General features: G+C 33.4%; 2 protein-coding genes across 2 annotated transcripts; both read left to right on the top strand.

The window, feature by feature from the left end:
- Positions 1-7,797: 7,797 nt before the first annotated feature.
- Positions 7,798-12,090, top strand: LOC110659578 (oligopeptide transporter 4). The gene is made up of 6 exons (XM_021817536.2): positions 7,798-8,558; positions 8,655-8,752; positions 9,949-10,524; positions 10,632-10,884; positions 10,976-11,158; positions 11,231-12,090. The coding sequence occupies exons 1-6, from the start codon at positions 8,058-8,060 to the stop codon at positions 11,855-11,857; spliced, it is 2,238 nt and encodes a 745-aa protein (XP_021673228.1). The 5' UTR covers positions 7,798-8,057; the 3' UTR covers positions 11,858-12,090.
- A 3,540-nt stretch (positions 12,091-15,630) lies between these two features.
- Positions 15,631-19,799, top strand: LOC110659577 (oligopeptide transporter 2). The gene is given in 6 exon segments (XM_021817533.2): positions 15,631-16,312; positions 16,852-16,949; positions 17,340-17,903; positions 17,992-18,244; positions 18,534-18,716; positions 19,102-19,799. Coding segments are annotated over 6 exon segments (2,247 nt in total). The 5' UTR covers positions 15,631-15,778; the 3' UTR covers positions 19,717-19,799.
- The last annotated feature ends 1,189 nt before the right edge of the window (positions 19,800-20,988 follow it).

The following is a 20,988-nucleotide window of genomic DNA, read 5'->3' on the forward strand; positions in this document are numbered from 1 at the left end:
AACCTCTGCTAGCGAAGATCTCAGCCGGACTTTCGCTTAATAAACCAAATACGGGGTCCCAGCGAAGATCTCAAGCCGTGTCTATCCCGAAGGACCGGGTCCCAGCGAAGATCTCAAGTCGTGTCTACTCGTCTTGTCCATATCCAACACTATACCACAAGCACGCTAACGCACGCACACTGCTCCAAATTACCACAACAACATCCATGGCACTTCAACATTTATGAATGCAATGTAAAACGTGCCTATTGTTTAACTACATAGATACACACATATAAGTGATGCATGAACATGCTTGAACATATAATAATATCGAAATAACAATTAAAATTAATATTTTACTCACAGACTCAACGGAAGTCACTGTGGCTGCTGGGCGGAGGAGGAAGGCTGTCCCGGCTCACCTGATAATTTTTATTATAATGATTTAGCATATTTGACTTAATACAAGCTAAGAAAAAGACCAAAGATGTCTTAAGTCGTACCGAAAATCCAGCAGAGTCTCCCCTATACCTAGGACCTACTCAATCTGTAAAAGGGTTTAAAACGCACTTCTATATCTACAAACTATACACCCACAACTCAATCACATCACACAGCCCCTCCTGGGCCCATTCAAATAGTCATCAATCACAATATGTAAAATTATAATTTAGTCCTCATAATTTAACTCTTTTACAAAAACTACACAAATGAGTTCTAAAAATTCTAAAACTTTGCCCCGCGATCCTTAGCATCATTACTAAGCTAATGCAAAAGGAATTATAATTTTCTGAGCTACCACGAATATTTAATGAATTTTTAATCCAATTCAAGCACTAGAAAATTACGAAAAAGTAAGGTTCGGGTTTACCTATGCCGATTCTGACTCTGGGGACACGCTCGAGACATCTGACAATGGTGGGGTAACCAAAATCTCGATCCAATTCCAAAACTTTTTCAGTAGCTTGTCTGTCTGGTTGGAAATTTGCAGACCCGGACAACCGTCAAATTTTCACTAATTGAAGGTACTTACACGAAGCTCACAATACGGGGGTTAGTACAAAATTTTTACAGAATTTTCTAAGCTCATTTAGTACTCAGAAAAACGCTACGAAATTTCTTGGGACTCATCGAAAAACGATGTCAAAAAATTTTGAAATTTATATTGCTGCGAAGCTCTCGACAAGTGAAGTACTCTGGTACTCTGGGTTTTCTCGTGGGGTTCACGGTTTGTGAGAAATCTAGCCCAAAAGTTGAAATGGACTAAAACTTCCCAAAAAAAACTTGAGCAAATCGTTGGATGGATTTTGGTGTTCTTGGTGTCTATGGAAAGCTCTCGAGGTATAGATAAGTTTAGACACAAGACTTGGCCTAAACGGTGGTCGGATCGACTAGATTTTAGCCGGGAAGCCGAAACGGCCCGCTCTCACAGGTGGATTTTCGCGCGCGTTTTCCGGCTGACGTCCGTGGGGAGGCACTGGGGTGGCGCGCCGGCGAGGTGGGAAGGGCTGGGTGGTGGCAGCGCAGCGTGGGGAGGAGAGAGGAGAGAGAGAAAGGGCGAGGGGAACGCGTGGGGGAGAAGAAAAAGGAGAAGAATGCCAGTCTAATTCGACCGGTCGGATTCAAGATACAAAATTTTTATATTTTTACTCTGTCTTGGGACCGAAAACGAGACTTAAAAATTTCGAAAAAATTCTAAAAAACTCAAAAAAATTCATAGAGTCCAAATATATTTTTAATTTTGCCACGTGGTCTTTAAATTAATTTTTAAAAATCATTAAAGTTTTCTATTTTCGAAAAATCGAACCCGATTTCTAAAATCCGAAAAATTTCAAATAATTTTCTAAAATTTAAATAAAATAAAATATTAATATTACTCACAAAATAATAATTTTAAAAATTAGGGGTGTTACATTGAAACTGTAAGATTAATTATTTTGGAGTTGTAAACTTATTAATCTATGTATATATAGATGTGTGAATCGATGGCTTGTTGAATGAGGGAGTTGGACTACCATTTGATTTTATATTGATTTGTAGATGATTGTAAAGGTGAGTTGAGCTTTCCAAATGGTTTTATTTTGAGATCACATGTCAGGTGAGTTGAGAACTCCCCATTACTTTGTCTGATTGATTTCTTGAAATTGGGCCCAAAATATGGGCTTTATGGATGGGATGGAGATTAGTTGAACTTACTAAGGGTTTCAGGGGTCTTATGCTGACCCAAGTTTTAGTGTCGGTCCGACCATAATTTGGGTCGTGACAATATTTTGACATTGTTAATTAAATACAAATATTATGACTTTTCTTATTTTATATATTTTCATATTGTTATAAATCAAATTAAACACAATAAAATTGTCAATAAACCTTTGTTAGGTAAAATTAACACACACACACACATATATATATATATATATTATGTTATATTAGACGATAAAATTTTATTTTAAATTAAAGTGATATCATGTATTATATGTTGTTAGTTAGCCACTAATCATAATTTGAAAGTCACATATAATAATAATAAAAAAAAACTTTTTAATATATATATATATATAAATTCGTCAACTCAACTCAACTAAGCCTTTTATCCCAAAAATTTGGGGTCGACTATATGGATTCGCTTTCTCCACTCTAAACGATTTTGGGTTAAATCCTCAGAAATTTATAATGCTTATAGGTCATTTTAGGTCTACCCCTTTTTTCTTTCTATCCTCTAACCTAATATGCTCTACTTGTCTAACTGGAGTCTCCGTATGTCTACGCTTCACATCACCAAACCACCTCAATCTCCCTTCTCTCAACTTATCCTCAATTGGTACCACTCCTACCTTTTCTCTAATACTCTCATTACGAACTTTATCTAGTCTAGTATAGCCACTCATATACCTTAACTTTCTCATCTCTGCAACTCTTATCTTAGACGCATACGACTCCTTCAATGCCCAACACTCACTACCAATAACATAGCCGGTCGTATGGCTGTACGGTAAAATTTCCCTTTCAACTTATTGGGAATCTTGCAATCACATAAAACTCCCGTGGCACGTCTCCACTTCAACCATCCAGCTTTAATCCTATGACTAACATCCTCCTCACATTCCCCATCTACTTGAAAGACTAAGCCGAGATATGTAAAGTGATTACTTTGGGATACTACCACTCCATCCAAACTAACTCCTTTCCTATCACCAGTTTGGCATTCACTGAACTTGCAATGCATGTATTCTGTCTTCGTTTTACTTAACTTAAAGCTCTTTAACTCTAGAGTACTTCTCCAAAGCTCTAACTTTCTATTAACTCTTTCTTGCATCTCATCTATCAGAACAATATCATCCGCAAACATCATGCACCAAGGAATACTCTCTTGTATATATTTCATCAATTCATCTAAAACTAATGTAAAAAGGTAAGGGCTTATAGCTGATCCTTGATGTAATCCAATTGAGATAAAAAAATCTCTTGTGCCCCTCCCACTGTGCGCACAATAGTAGTTGCTCCTTTATACATATCTTTCAACACTTGTATGTACCTAATAGATACCCTCTTTTGTTCTAACACACTCCATAGGACATCTCTTGGAACACTATCATAAGCCTTATCCAAATCAAGAAAAACCATGTGTAGATCTTTCTTCACATCTCTATATTTCTCCATCAAGCTTCTAATGAGAAAGATCGCTTCCATAGTTGAATGACCCGGCATGAAGCCAAATTGATTGAGAGAGATAGAAGTATCACGACGTAGTTGATGCTCCATAACTCTCTCCCACAACTTCATAGTATGGCTCATGAGTTTAATTCCCCTATAGTTCGAGCAACTCTGTATGTCTCCCTTATTTTTAAAAATAGGTACTAAAATACTCCTCTTCCATTCATCAGGCATTTTCTTTGAGTTTATAATCTTATTAAATAATTTAGTTAACCATGTCACTCCCATATCTCCCAAACACTTCCACATTTCAATTGGTATTCCATCGGGTCTATAGGCTTTACCCACTTTCATTCTCTTAAGTGCTTCCTTTGCCTCTAAAGATCTAATCCTTCTAGTATAATTGACATTCTTTTCTATCGTTCTATAGTGTATATTCATGCTATTACAATTTTGACTATTATTAAAGAGAGCATTAAAATAATTTCTCTATCTTTCTTTAATGTCCTCATCTTTCACCAACACTTTTCCTTCTTTATCCTTAATGCACCTAACTTGATTGAGATCTTGACATTTCCTTTCTCTCCTCCTTGCTAATTTATAAATATCTTTCTCCCCTTCTTTAGTTCCAAGTTTCTCATATAACTTTTCAAAGGCCTGTGCTCTTGCTTGACTAACTGCCTTTTTTGCCTCTTTCTTTGCTATCTTGTACTGTTCATATACCTCATTATTATCACATTTAGGTAATTTTTTATACCATTCTCTTTTTCTCTTCACTGCCTTTTGTACTTCCTCATTTCACCACCATCTCTCTTTTGAGGGTGGTCCATGTCCTTTAGACTCTCCAAGTACTTTTCTAGCTACTTCTCTAATTTTTGATGCCATCTGTATCCACATATCATTGGCCTCCATATTCAACTTCCATGCTTCAGACTCAAGAAGCTCATTTTTGAACTTCACTTGCTTTACTCCTTTGAACTCCCACCACTTTGTTCTAGCTATACTATTTCTTCTGTCCTTACTTGAATTGTTCCTAAACTTGACATCCAAGACCACTAACCGATGTTGACTTGTTAAAGCCTCTCCTGGAATGACCTTACAATCCTTGCATAGAGCTCTATTTGTCTTCCTGGTTAAGAGGAAGTCGATTTGGCTTCTATGTTGCCCACTTTTGAAAGTCACTAAATGTGACTCTCTTTTTATAAAGTAGGTATTTGCTAGTATTAGGTCATATGTCATAGCAAAATCCATGATGCTTTTTCCCTCCTCATTTCGACTGCCAAAACCAAAACCTTCATAAACATTCTCATAGCCTTGCCTATCACTTCCTACATGTCCATTCAAATCTCCACCAATGAAAATATTCTCTTCATTTGGTATGTTTTGCATTAAATCATCCATATCTTCCCAAAACCTTTGTTTACTCTCACTATCTAGTCCTGTTTGTGGGGCATAAGCACTAACTACATTTATTATTTTTCCTTATAGTACTAGCTTTACTAGTATAATTATATCTCCTACTCTTTTCACAACTATTACAGCGTCTTTCAATGTCCTGTCTATGATTATGTCCACTCCGTTCTTATTTCTCTCCTTTCAGGTAAACCACAGTTTGTACTCTAAATTACCCACTTCTTTACTTTTCTCTCCTACCCATTTAGTCTCCCGAATGCAAGCAATATTCACCCTTCTCCTTTCCAAGGTATCCATAAGCTCCATTAATTTTCCTGTAAGTGATCCAACATTTAAAGTACCAACCCTGATCCTCCTCCTATCCTGTTCCTTCTTAATTGGTCTCCTTTTATGATATCTTCTATTGTTTTCTATGTCTATCTTGTGTTCTGTTCCACTATTTGTTCTACTATCTATCCTATGGACTAATTTCTTTACCTACACCCATCCATGATGTGGGAACCCTTGCTCACTTAACACCACACCCGGGTGCCGGCATGGCGCGTTGCTTTTGGTGAACGCCCTACACTCTTGCATATTTCTCACTACACCCGGGCTCCGATGTAGCGCGTCATTAGTAGAGGACGCCACAACGTTTATATCATTTGAATCCATATCATAAGGTATGACGAAATTTTTACGCTGATTATCACCTATCGCAACCCTCCTCCTTTATCCGAGCTTGGGACTGGCTAAGCACAAACTACTTAGGTGGAGTTATATATATAAATTCGTCATATATGAAAATTTTATTACCCTCTCTATCTCATAAAAATGAGCTTGTTTCTATTTATTTTTTTAATATACTTTCAGTTCATATTACTTTATTAAAAATTAAATAACTGTTATTATTCTTAAAATTAAAGAATTTTACTCTTTTAATACATATTAAATAGAAATATATTAATAAATTAAAAATATAAATTACTAATTTTGATAAAAATTATTCCTTCAAATGTTACTGTGCGAAATTACTATAAAATTAAAATTCATTTCGATAGCAAAATATGCACCTATCCAAATCAAATCCGTTTCAATTTTTAATTAAGGACAAAAATAATTGAGGGAATCCAGGCATTTACATGTCATCTCCATAGAAGCTGCCATATCCAGTAGATTAATTATTTAGGCATGAAAGGCAAGTAAAAATATATTATAATTGGAATGTAAAAAATACCTACAAAATTAGCCTTTTGATTGAGAAATGTTGAGCTGGAGACCATAAAGCAATTAATGTTCTTAGTTGGGAATCCTTAAAATTATTGTTATAATTATTATTATTATTATTATTATTATTATTATTATTATTATTATTATTTCATGCAATCATTTTCTAGCGAGGATACATATATTAATTCCATGTGTCTTGCCTTTTCTTTTGTCCCATCTTAAAATTGCTATTTAAAGGGTTTATTTTATTTTTGTGGACATAAATTTCTTGAAATTGAAAATTTCACATCCCCATCTATTATTAAGACTTGATTGTGATGGACAAAAGAAGGGTATATGCAATGGAAAAATATAGCCGTAGATTAGTGGTAGATTTTGGTTAGAAAATTAATTAATTGATGTCTATTAAATTGTTGTTGGGTAGATCATAAACAAGAACAAATTTTGCGGGCTCAAACCAAGATTATTAATATTCCACTAATGTCCAGACGAGTTTGCATTAGATGTTCATCCACGATAATTCCATTTCATTTAATTTGAAAAGTTCACACTCCTACTTGTCTTTTATTCAAGGGAGAGAGGTGCTGTTAATAAGTTGTTTGATGTCTAGTTGAGTTAATTAAGTTATTTCTAGTTGGGTTCTGTTTATTTTATGAAAAATATTTTTTAAAATTATTTATTGTATTTTTAAGTATTTTAGTATTTATAAAATTAGTCAAAGAAAAATATTTTTTCTTATTAGAGAGAAAATTAAATAATTTTTAAATTTTAATAATTTTATTAAAATATAAAAATATTTATATATACATGGCATAAAGCATATAACATTAACATAACATTATAATTAAATAATGCAAAATATTTTTATTGAAATGTTTTCGTATAAAATAATTTTCATAAAAAACATTTTTGATTTATAATGGGTTATTTTCCATAAAACAAAGCTTTAAAGTCCATATTTCCCATACTTATATAAAAAAAATTAATATAAATGTAGACTGGCTTGCTAATTGGGTAATTATTATTGTTCTTATTGATACTTATCATTTGACTAAGAATCTCCTTTTTTTAGGTATTACTTGATTCTTATGATGTATGTTATGTTCGTTCTTATATATATAGTATACTTGTCATTGAACTTAGTTCTATTTGTAACAAATAAAACGTTACATTCCTTATGAAAAATTGATTATTCATGTTACTCGTAATTTATAAATTAAAGAATATTATTTTTTATATATTTGTTTGTGGGACAAAAAAAAATGCTTTATTTATTGGTTAATGTTTCATCTTTTTACCATAAATAACGAAATTTCCATTGCAATAAATCATATTAAGCGCATATTAATTAGAGAAAATTAAAAATAAATTTAATATGTTTTAACTAAAAAAATTAAAATAATAAAGCACTTCAAATTATTCTTTTGATAATATTTAAAATTTTTTTTTAAAAAAAATATTTTTTAACTCTAAAACTCAAATTTAAATGGTTCTAAATTGGATTTTGAATTATATATAAAGTCTAGCTAAGAAACTCATCAGAAGGCTAACAAAGCCAATATATGGAGAGGTAGATCACCACCTTTGGCTTCTAGCCACGTTTGATTCTTATATTAGCTTATTTTACAGGAAGCCAACTATGGAGGAATTAGGATGCGTCCACTATAAGTACTTTCCTAGATTCCAAATGGACTAAACCCAAACAGAAAGTTGATCAAAGTGAATCTTCTTACTTCCCACGCTCCGCAATCCCAACTTCACAGCCTAACTTCTCTCTTTCTCTCTCTCTCTCTCACAGAATGGGAACTGTGGAGATTGAAGCTCCACCAAGCAAGAAACTCGCAGACGAGGATGAGATCTCTCCAATAGAGCAAGTCCGTTTAACTGTACCGGACACTGACGACCCTTCTCTCCCAGTATGGACTTTCAGGATGTGGTTCTTGGGGCTTTTCTCCTGCTGTCTCCTCTCATTCTTGAACCAGTTCTTCGCCTATCGCACAGAGCCTCTCATCATCACCCAGATCACCGTCCAGGTGGCAACTCTACCCATCGGACGTTTCATGGCTGCTGTTCTTCCTAAAAGGAAGTTCAATATTCCAGGGTTCGGGGCTAGGGAGTTCTGCCTTAACCCAGGTCCATTTAACGTGAAAGAGCATGTTTTGATAACTATATTTGCTAATGCTGGGAGTGCATTTGGGGCTGGTTCCGCTTATGCTGTTGGGATTGTTAATATTATCAAGGCGTTTTATGGCAGAAATATCTCCTTTTTCTCTTCTTGGATTCTTATCATCAGCACACAGGTCCCTCTCATCTTCTCCATATCCTCTCTCTAGTCTCTAATACCCTTTCTTCGATAGTGTTAGGATTTCAACCTCACCAAGATGTTGTATGTGCAGGTTTTAGGATATGGTTGGGCTGGACTCTTGAGAAAATACGTGGTGGAGCCGGCTCACATGTGGTGGCCAGGAACCCTCGTTCAGATCTCACTTTTCACGTAAGTTTAGATTTCATTTGACAGTTTTATTAGAACTTTTTTCTCCAGTTCACTTATAATTTTTACTGGAGTGAAGGTGGTCTCTAACTATGATTATGATGGAAAATTTCTAACTTTCTGTGCGTTGTGATTTCATTGTCAAGATCATTGTGGTGGAGTGTGCTGGTATGCGTCAATATCAATTTAGCTAAACACTTCCAATAACCTGTTGCTCTCAAACTTAATCTATACACATTAATCCCCTAGGCCTACATGTTCCCTTGCATTTACCATATTATTGGTCTTACTCTCAAGAAGAATCATTTGCCATCATCCTTTGAGCCTGATTAAAGTTTCATCCTTTGGAATTGATATTGCAACTTCTGTGAATTTGACCTTAAAAGGAAAGGATAAGTTAGTACTTTGCCCCAAACTTATTAGTATTAAAGGAAAAATTATTTTAAAATTAATTTACTATTAGAGTATTAAGTTCTAATTTTTGATTGAATTAAGTGCATATATTTAAATTTTTAGTAAAATTTTAGATTCTTTTCTCTAAAAGATAAAAATTATGACTAATTTAGTAAAAAAAAAAAATAATTTTAGGCCTTAATGGCAATTTGAAGAGCAAATTATTAGTTAATCAAAAGGAAAATTCGCCAACTAGCATTTATAGGCATGCCGCCCATAGAAACAAAACAAAAATGGAAAAGCAACTCTCAGTTGCCTTTTTTTAGTTATTAGACTCAATATGGAATTCCACCATCCGAAAGTAATCCAAGCTATCCCCAATAATAACCTTTCTCCCTCCCATTTGATCTTCCAGTCTTGTTTTGTCTTCATGTAGATCATCTCATCTCTCCTTGAAAAGCCAAATATTAGCTCATTATCCCTTGTACTTCCAATAAAGTTTTGTCCTCATCAATATCTTTAATCATCCTTATACTATTAACTTACAGGATTAAAGTTACCTTACAGGATTAAAGTCCTTTTTGGACATTTCCTAAGCAAAGTCGTTCTCCGGTATAACCTTATCTCAATTCTGTTTTTGGGTTACCCATAATACATGCATGTTTTGCTTATTAAAGTAAATTAAATTAAAAAAAAAATTAATTGAGGTGAATTGAAAAAGCTGGAGTAGGCTAACACTATTTCATATATATGTATATAGAAAATCTCAGTTTCCTCCTCATGGGATACCTTTGCTGAATTTGCAGGACATTGCATGAAAAAGAAGACACAGAAAACCAGCACCGTGTATCGCGAGTGAAATTCTTTGTGATTGCACTAACATGTAGCTTTATCTGGTACTTGTTTCCGGGGTACTTGTTCCAAACATTACAAAGCATGGCATGGGTATGCTGGGCTTTCCCCAAGTCGGTCACTGCCCAGCAACTAGGGTCCGGTATGAGAGGATTAGGGCTCGGTGCCCTGACACTGGACTGGTCAACAATAGCTTCCTTCTTGTTTAGCCCTCTCTTGAGTCCCTTTTTTGCCATTGTAAATGTGTTCATAGGATATGTCTTCATCATGTATGTGGTGACCCCAGTAGCTTACTGGGGTCTAAATCTATATGATGCCAAAACATATCCAATATTTTCTTCTCACTTGTTCGATGCACAGGGTGCAAGGTACAACTTTACAGCCATCATTAATGACAAGTTCGAGTTAGATTTGGCACAATATGAGCAGCATGGGAGAGTCCATTTGAGCACCTTCTTTGCTGTCACCTATGGATTTGGATTTGCCACGATTGCAGCCACATTGACTCATGTGGCCTTGTTCTATGGAAGGTATTTGATATTTTTCTCTAACATGTAATTAATTAACTCGAACATATATCGTTAATTTTATCTTATGGCTAAAGATGTCTAAAGTTGCCTTTCAATGTGTGTTACAGGGAAATATATGAACGATACAAGGCCTCTTATAAAGGAAAGGAAGATATTCACACTAGACTAATGAAGAACTACAAGGACATACCTGCTTGGTGGTTTTATGTGCTTCTTTTTGTGACAATTGTACTCTCCCTTGCACTTTGCATTTTCCTGAAAAAGGATGTTCAAATGCCATGGTGGGGACTACTATTTGCAGCTGCCCTTGCCTTCATCTTCACCCTTCCTATTAGCATCATCACTGCCACCACTAATCAGGTAACATATTAATTTTAGTTCTATAATTTTGTTTTAATTAAATCCTCATATGTTAACTAACTAAACATACATACTCCGTCAACGTACACAGACGCCTGGGCTTAATATCATCACTGAGTATATCATGGGAATTATATACCCTGGAAGGCCTATAGCCAATGTATGCTTCAAAACTTTTGGATACATGAGCATGGCTCAGGCAGTTTCCTTTCTTAGTGATTTCAAGCTAGGCCATTACATGAAGATCCCTCCAAGATCTATGTTTCTTGTTCAGGTAATTACTATTTTTTTTAATACCCTGCAAGATCTCTCAAATAAATCTGACCCAGGAATTTAATTGTTTCAGTTTATTGGAACCATCATAGCTGGAACAATAAACCTCTGTGTTGCATGGTGGCTTCTAAATAGTATTGAAAACATATGTCAAGATAACCTCCTTCCCTCGAACAGTCCTTGGACTTGCCCCGGTGATCGTGTCTTCTTCGATGCATCTGTCATATGGGGCTTGGTAGGACCTAAGAGGATTTTTGGTTCTCAAGGAGAATATTCTGCACTTAACTGGTTCTTCCTGGGAGGATTACTGGGACCATGTATAGTATGGCTCTTACACAAGGCATTCCCAAGCCAATCTTGGATACCTCTCATTAATCTGCCAGTGCTCCTGGGAGCAACTGCTGCTATGCCCCCAGCAACTGCAATTAACTTCAACTCATGGATTTTGGTGGGAACCATCTTCAACTTTTTCGTCTTCAGGTACCGAAAGAGCTGGTGGCAGAGGTATAACTACGTCTTATCTGCAGCTTTGGATGCAGGAGTTGCATTCATGGCAGTTCTTATTTACTTAACAGTGGGCATTGAAGATATTAACTTGCACTGGTGGGGCTCTGACCCTAATATTGACCCAGAGCACTGTCCTTTGGCATCCTGTCCCACGGCAAAGGGTATATCTACTGATGGGTGCCCAACATTCTAGGACTCTCTAACGTTTCATAGTATGCTAGAATTGTATATTTCTTGTCATCAACGTATTTCTTTGAATGTCTTAAAAATGGCATGGGAAATCGAACCTTATCAATGGCAAAATTTCTACTTCTGCTGTAAAAAAATAAAGAAGTTGCACGTAACACTGCAAAAAAAATTTTAATTTTACAATAATTTAATTATTGTAATTGACTGAAATCAGTAATTATTAGCGATCAATTTTACGGTCGATTTGTTATTTTAATTCTTTTAATAAAATAATTAATTTTGAAAAACTTAACAATCTATTTAAAAATCAGTTGGTAAATTGATTGCTAATAGCAATCGATTTATATGTAGTTACTAAAATCGGTTGCTATTAGCAACTGGTTTATAATTAGTTACTAAATCGGTTGCTAGTTAATATGAAAGTCTTAAATATACGATTAGTAACTGATTTTAAAATTGATTGCTAATAACAATCGGTTTTAAAATTGATTGCTAACGGTAACCGATTTAGAGAATTGATTGCTAAATTAAAAAATTATTTTAATTGATTCCAAAGCTATCAACTGATTTGCAATCGGTTGTAAAAATTAGCAACCTAACATCAGTAGTCATTTGTAATTGATTTCTTGTTGGTTGCTAATAGCAATCGATTTTTATAACCAACTGTAGATCAATTGCTAAATTTTTTTTCTCCAAAAAATTTTTGTCAATTTTTTTTCATTTACAATAGATTTGCGAATTGGTTACTAGCAGTAATCGATTTTTGCAACCAATTTTTTTCTCTAAAAATTGTAGCCCAATTTTTTTATTTTCTATTTTTGATTTGTAATTGATTTGTGAATCGGTTGCTAATAGCAACCGATTTTTTCTCCAAAATTTTCACCCAATTTTTTTTCTTTTTTTTTTATTTACAACAGATTAGCGAATCGATTGCTAATAGCTACCAATTTTTGAAACCAATTTTGCAACCGATTTTTCCTTAAAAACATTTCCTACCATTTTCTTTTTTTTTTAATTTTGATTTGCAACTAATTTACAAATTAGTTGCTAACATCAACTGATTCTGATTTCTGTAACTAATTGAAATCAATTGCTATTAATAATCAATTTTACAACCAATTATGAATCAATTATAAAATTTTCCCTCCAAAAAATTCTATCCAATTTTTAAAAGAAATTAGCAACCGACAATTGATTACTAAAATCAGTTACCAATTCTCCTATATAAACTACTAATCCTTTTCTTTTTTTTACTGCTCATTTTTTTTCTTACTACGCATTTTTCTCTCTTTCTTCCATTTTCTCTCATTTTCTTCATTTTTTTTCATTGTCATCTTTTTTATTTATCATCTTTTCTAACATATTTTTTTCATCATTTTCTTTCTAATATACTTTTTTCATCATTTTTTTCTTATTTATTTTCTTTTTCATATATTTTCTTTATTATCTTTTTCTTTTTCATCTTTTTTCTTCTTCTTCTTTTTTTTTTCTTTTTTTTATTTAATTTATTTTTCTTTTATATAAAACAAAAATTTTTGTATAAATATATTTTTGGTTAGTAAATTATTTGTAATATTAATTTTTAGTAATTTTCTTGTAATATATATATATATATATATATATATATATATTAAGTAATTTGTCTTATAAATATGTTTTTATATTTAATTTTTTGTTAATATTTTTTTATAATAGTTATTATTAGTAATTTTTTATAATATTTTTATATTAATTTTAGTACTAATTTTCATTAATAATTTATTATTTTAGTAATTTTTAAAAATGTATTTATTTGAATTTTTATTTTTATTTGAAATTTTGATTTTTTTAATAATTTTTTTTTAAATTAGCAATCGACTTTTTGGTTACTAAATTAATTGCAAATAGCAACTGATTTACAAAATGGTTACAAAATTAAAGATACCAAATTTTTTGCAATTAATTATGTTTTGTTTGCTAAATCGGTTGCTACTAGTAATCGATAATTTTTTACCATAAGTTTTATTTTTCTTAAGTTGAATTAATTTAGTAATCAATTTGATTATCAATTGCTATTTGCAATCGATTTAATTGTCAGTTACTATTTGCAATTAGGCTCATTGCAATAAACTGAATCGGTTGCTAAATCGATTAACAATCGATTTTAATGAATTAGCAACCGATTCAATCCGTTGCTAATCCTTTTTTTTTTTTTAGTGTAATGAAGTAATACAGCAAATTACAATATCCCCTCTCTTTTTTAATTATATATGATAAGATGGAAAACTGTAAATGATTTTGGAATTATTTTCTATAAGCGAAGGCACAAATTAATTTTTGGTGAGGCTTTTAGTTAGAAGGTGTGCTTGTTCGATGTTGAAAGATTCAAGATTGCGCAATGTACAGAGATAAGTTCCAAATAATCCTGTCTAAAGGGTAACAGATCAAATATATAAATTGAAATAAATATTATTGTACAAGGGAGGATTAGAAACTTAGATTGTCATTGAGATGTCTAAAATTCAAATAAAATAAAAAGGAAAAAAAATTGATAAATAACAATGTTATTAAAAAAATTTGGAATACTTTGGAGCTAAGAAGTATGAAATGAAGTGAATTGTAATGAAATTAGAAATTTAAAAATGTCAATTGAGAAATTTTAGCATATATATATATAAAGTAGGAATGTATTTTCAAGAGTTTGACACGTAATAATTTTTTTTATATTATTACTGCGTGATTAATATATGGTATTATTCTCTTTAGGTTTTAGCTATTTAGATTAGGGATGTGATCTATCTCTCATGTATGGGACATGAACCTTATATTTATTTTACTCTTTAATGAATTTATATCTTTGGCAAAAAAAAAATATTATTTAATAATTATGGGTATTAAAGTGTAAGTTTGAAAGGGTTAATGATAATAATAAGGTTGAATCTGTGTATGGCCACAGACTAAAAAATGATGTTGAAAGTTCACTCGATAAAAATTAAATATAATTAAAATATTTTTTAAGTTAAATAAAAATATTAAAATTAAAAATTATATATATATAATAGGAAGATATTCTCAATAATCTAACATGTGACATTTTCTTTTATAGTATCACGTGACATTCTCTGTTATATATAAATTATAAATTATTTAATAATTACCTACTAATACTATAATAAGTAGTCATTATTATAAAATAATTTTTAATATATTAACATATATTAATTACATATATTTATATTTAAATTATATATAGATAGATTTTAATTATTTTAATTATGAAATATTCATTAAAAAGTTTAAGAGATAAAATAATAAAAATAAAATTTAAAATAATTAATAAAAAATTTTAAATATTACATTATTTTTATATATCTAAATTAACTTTGTTTAAGTAAACTTTGTAGAAATTTAGTCCATGACTTTACTCACTCAATTATCTCTTTGATATAGAAACTTTATGAAGAATTTAAAAGTGAGTAAAAATAGCATTCAATAACAAAATAACAACTAATTTTAAACTAGTTTAAATTGATTATATAATTTTTTTTATCAATTAATTTTAATTGACATTATTTTTTTTATTTTTTTATCTTTTTTTTTTACTCATTTTAAGGTTAATTTATCACTTTTATATATAAAAATATTTAATTTTAAGTTGAATATAAAATTTTATATAATTTTTTATATAAAAAAATATGTGAGAAGTAATTATAATGGATTTGGAAGTATATGAAAATATATTATATATGGAAGTTAGAATCCATTTACTTATATATTCATCTCCAGTCAAAATTACTCATGCCGAATTAAATCCATAGTTTCATAAAAAAATTCCACATGGTTCCCAATGTAACTAACTCGATTAACTTCCTCTTTCTATGCCTTCAGTTCAGTCCCTCCTCCTCCCTTCACACTCCCACTTGCTACTCAGTCCTCTGTCTCTCCAATGGCTTCTCTCGAAATAGAAGACGACGCCAACGCTGCCGCCGCCAAGACGCCAAAGCCACCAATCTCCCACCAAGACAACGACGACGACGAATCCCCAATTGAGGAGGTCCGGCTCACCGTCTCCAACCATGACGACCCCACACTCCCCGTATGGACCTTCCGCATGTGGTTTCTGGGCATCATATCCTGCGTCCTCCTCTCCTTCCTCAACACTTTCTTCGCCTACCGCACAGAGCCTCTCACCATTTCTATGATCTCCGTACAGGTCGCCACCCTCCCAATCGGGCGGTTCATGGCCAGAACGCTTCCCACAGCCAAGTTTCGAATTCCTGGATTCGGAAACAAGTAGTTGTCGCTTAATCCGGGGCCGTTTAATATAAAAGAGCATGTGCTGATTTCGATATTTGCTAATGTGGGATCGAATGCAGGAGGAGGCGCTGCTTATGCAATTAGTATCATTGACATTATCGTGGCTTTCTATCGTAGGAAGATTTCCTTCTTGGCTAGTTGGATTCTCGTCATCACCACCCAGGTTCGTAAATCGTAAGTCTCTCTTTATATATATATACGGTCAGTGTATGCTTAGTAGCTTATGCTCACCCGCACTAGATCCTCCGTAAGATAGGGCCCCACGTGAACCTGGTGCAAACACAAATGGATGGCCCATGATGCCTATCGTATACGTGTCAGATAATCAGATAACATGTCCAATGAATAGCTAAGAAATCGTCCATTTATTTTTCAAACTTCTACATTTTCAGCATTTTTTCCCCCTCAATTTTACCCTCCATACGACGTAGTTTTGTACTTTTTTTTTAATTGAATTACTCGTTTGAGCGGTCACAAATGAATTAAATAAAAGAAAAATAAAGATTTTAATTTAATATTTAAAAGAATAACATTTATATTTAAATGATTTTTTTTAACTATACAATAAAAATAATTTATGTAACTTTTTCATAAAAATTAAAATTTTCTTACTCGTTTTTGAGACTAAATGAGGTGTGCCTCCATTTAAGCTGATTTTTTTTTTTTTTATTGTCTTTCTGGATGTGTGAATTGAATGAGCAGGTATTGGGATATGGATGGGCTGGGATTATGAGGAAATTCGTGGTGGATCCTGCCCATATGTGGTGGCCGATTAGTCTTGTTCAGGTTTCCCTTTTTAGGTAATAATAATATTAATTTTTTTAAAGCCTTGACTTGATGGGGAAAATTTTTTTCATATTTGTTTTTTATTGCAATTACCTTTTTATTGTAAAGTAGGAATATTGAGGATCCTCCTAAGCATTGGGCTGAAAGCTTCTTCATATTAACAAGTTCAAATACATAGACAAAAATAATTGAATATGCCACCATCGGCATTAGGCTTCAGCCCGTATAAGCATGGCAAGATGTGGGTTTTCAGACTTTTAGTTAAAGCGTTTCATTAATACGTTTAGAATACATTAAAGTAGCTCCTGCAATTTGCTTTTTAGCTCTTAAAATTGTCTAAATCTAGATGCAAGAACAAATCAAAAGCTGCCCAATTGCCTACCGTAATCATTTACTCATGCCAGGGCTCTGCACGAAAAAGACAGCAATCGAATGTCGCGAGGTAAATTCTTCTTGATTGCGCTGATCTGCAGCTTCTCCTGGTACTCGTTTCCTGGATACCTTTTCCCAACTTTGTCAACCATTTCATGGGTCTGTTGGGTATTCCCCAAGTCAGTAACAGCCCAGCAGATTGGCTCAGGCATGAAGGGTCTCGGTCTTGGAGCTTTTGCAATTGACTGGTCTGTCATAGCTTCATACCTAGGCAGCCCCCTTATCACTCCATTCTTTGCCATTGTCAATATCATTGTGGGCTATATTGCAATGATATATGTGATAATGCCAATAGCTTATTGGGGCTTTAATACATACGACGCAAAGAAGTTCCCAATTGTCTCCTCACATTTATTCAATCACCAAGGAGAGTTATATAATGTATCTGCCATTGTCAACAATAAGTTTGAGATAGACCTTCCAACATATCAGAAGCAAGGGCATCTGTACCTGAGTTCCTTCTTTGCAATTACATATGGGATTGGTTTTGCTGCAATTGTTTCCACCCTGATGCATGTAGCTTTGTTTAATGGAAAGTAAGTCGATTCAAGCAGCTCTTCGATTAAAAAATCACAGAATTACAGGCTTTTATGTAATAACTAATTTGACCAACTTTTCTTACAGGGAGATACTTCAACAGTTCCGAGCTTCATATGAAGGAAAGGAAGATATACACACAAGATTAATGAAAAAATATAAAGGCATACCTAATTGGTGGTTTTACCTGATGCTTGTGTTTTCATTAGCACTGTCTCTATATTTATGCATTTTCATGAAAGATCAGATACAAATGCCATGGTGGGGACTCATTTTTGCAGTAGTAATTGCTTTGACTTTCACGCTTCCAATTAGCATTATAACTGCCACAACGAATCAGGTATCAACTATAAACTGTTAAAAAATTACTTACTGGTATTCAGAGTCACAATTGCAATTGCAAGCTGGTACTAGCCTTATAAATAGCTGATAAGCATTGGAATATTAAAAATAAACAGAGAGGCCTACATCAGGATGCACTTTGAAATTCATCTGTTTTTGATCCACAGATAGTTTTTTCTTCCAAGTTCATAAATTCAAAAATATATATGTAATTGTGTTTTTCGATATTACTAATTTGAGACATTCTGTGCTAACATTCTTATTGTCTTTCCCTTCTTCATTGCCAGTCACCAGGACTAAACATCATCACAGAGTACCTCATGGGTGTTATATTACCTGGCAGACCGATAGCCAACGTTTGCTTCAAAACCTATGGCTATATAAGCATGAGTCAGGCAGTTTCCTTTCTCGCTGATTTTAAGCTAGGGCACTACATGAAGATTCCACCAAGATCAATGTTTTTAGTGCAGGTGCGTCTTCTTTATGTGTCATTTCTCTAGGGGAAAAAATCTGAAAAAGAAGCAAAATTTTTAAAGAAAAAAATGCTGCATCATAGTGCATGCTTTCGTTTCTTATAAAAAAGAAGATGGGCATGATGAAATTATGTTCAGGTGCTTAATGAATGGCATACTGGTAACGATGAAGGCACAGTGGCACATCTAATTAACTAGTATAGGTTCATAGATAGAAATAGAATGATAGAATTATATCAGAGTTTTTCAATCACATAAATTGATGGGGAGTGCATGATAGTCAGAAATGGAAGGAAAATTGGTTAAAAGTTTTTACATTTTCAGACTTAATTCAATTGCCTAATTCTTCCCTATATCTTTGCCCACTGCTGCCCCACAAAAGTCCATAGGCACTGTAATATCAGGAACAGTGAACACTGCGGTGGCATGGTGGCTGCTGACCACGGTTGAAAACATATGTCAGGATAATCTACTCCCTCCAAACAGTCCCTGGACATGTCCCGGAGACCGTGTTTTCTATGATGCATCTGTCATCTGGGGTTTGGTTGGACCTAAGCGAATCTTTGGCAGTCTTGGAAACTACTCGGTACTCAATTGGTTTTTCCTTGGAGGTGCAACAGGACCTGTCATCGTATGGCTTTTGCACAAAGCTTTTCCCAAGCAGAAATGGATTGCCCTGATTAATCTTCCGGTACTCTTGGGAGCAACAGCTATAATGCCACCAGCTACAACTGTGAACTTCAATTGCTGGATTGTGATTGGAATAATTTTCAACTACTTCATCTTTAAGTACCACAAGAAGTGGTGGCAGAGGTATAATTATATCCTTTCAGCAGCTTTGGATGCAGGTTTGGCTTTCATGGGGGTTCTTCTATACTTCACTTTGACGATGGAGGACATATCCGTATCCTGGTGGGGTAGTGAGGGTGAGAATTGTCCCCTGGCTTCATGCCCAACTGCCAAAGGTATTGTTGTTGATGGATGTCCCGTTTATTAGTTTCAATTCAGTCGTTAAAACAAAGCTACTTTCTAGTTTATTGGAGTTTTTTTTAACAAATTATCAATCATTTCTTTCCTCTATTATTTTTACCTTCATTCTCTGTCCTGCATGAATGGGCATAACGTCAAATTGAGTTAAATGGAGGAATGAATAGAAGAAAATTATTCATATAGCTGATGTCATCTAATTTAAGCTTGGGGTGACTGCTTTTATAAAAATTCTTAGGACTCAAAGCAAATGAGCCCATGATAATTTTTTTTTTTTTTTAACTTCTTTTCTTTGATATATCGACCTTTTTCCTATACGCGTGTTTATGATTTTTCAGAGTTAGCGGCATCTTCTAGGATGATGTGTTGTTACTCCCAGTTCATTCATATATTCCCTTTTTTTTACCTTGATTGGTTAGAGAAAAATGTTAATTTAATTGGCCCAATTATCTTTGTACTACCTCAGTTATTTGAAATAATTCATATTCACATAACATGGGAACTTTTAGCCCGAACCAGTTAACTAGTTTTTTCCCCCTCATGCAACATTCTTTAAATCTATATGCTCATAGGACCAATGCAAATTAAGGAATCGAAATCAAGATTGTAAATCTTCATGAGAAATTTCTTGATCAAAACGCCAACGCCTCCCTATTCCAGAAGCAAATGCTTTGATTTCTTAAACACATGTACATTTCTTGATGTACTCCTTGAGTTAAAAATTGAATTTACGTGCACCCAAATATCCTCTATTGGCTCTTGTAAGAGAGGCCTACGGCTTTCCCTAACACTTAATAAATTTAGCACCGGCTTAAGTAGTTTTAAGGCAGGATTTTGGATAGAGATTTTAGGTTTGAGGCACAATACTATTGCTCTTCATTAGTAAAAAATAAAAAATAAATAAATAAATAAAAAGCTCCCTCTGAATTTAGAAGGGTTAAAAAAAAAAACTCTTAAAAGTTTGTTAATACTTAATTATATTATCAGCCTTCTGTAGCTGAAGACTACAAAACGACTTGTAGACGTCTGGAAAATAATGACACTAACATGTGTAAAATGGTATTGACTTCACAGCAGAAAAACCTTACAAATGAATCCAAGAAATTGGACTTCATGATCATCAGCACAACACCAGTTACACCAGCAATTTAATCCCCCTGAGCATCCAAAGTAATTAATTAACCCAGAACAGAAAAGGAATTCCCATATTCAAGAACAGGTTATTTATGATCTTCATGAATCGATCTTGATGGAGGAGGGGCAAATCTTGAAGAGAACCCAC

Source organism: Hevea brasiliensis, chromosome 12 (assembly GCF_030052815.1).
Source record: "Hevea brasiliensis isolate MT/VB/25A 57/8 chromosome 12, ASM3005281v1, whole genome shotgun sequence".
Lineage (NCBI taxonomy): Eukaryota > Viridiplantae > Streptophyta > Magnoliopsida > Malpighiales > Euphorbiaceae > Hevea > Hevea brasiliensis.

What these genes read in the sequence shown, in the direction of transcription:
- LOC110659578 (XM_021817536.2), top strand. Translation starts at nt 8,058, where the DNA reads ATGGGAACTGTGGAGATTGAAGCTCCACCAAGCAAGAAACTCGCAGAC. An exon ending in GTTCAGATCTCACTTTTCAC is followed by an intron (nt 8,753 to 9,948) that starts GTAAGTTTAGAT and finishes CTGAATTTGCAG; the next exon opens with GACATTGCATGAAAAAGAAG. An exon ending in TCACTGCCACCACTAATCAG is followed by an intron (nt 10,885 to 10,975) that starts GTAACATATTAA and finishes CAACGTACACAG; the next exon opens with ACGCCTGGGCTTAATATCAT.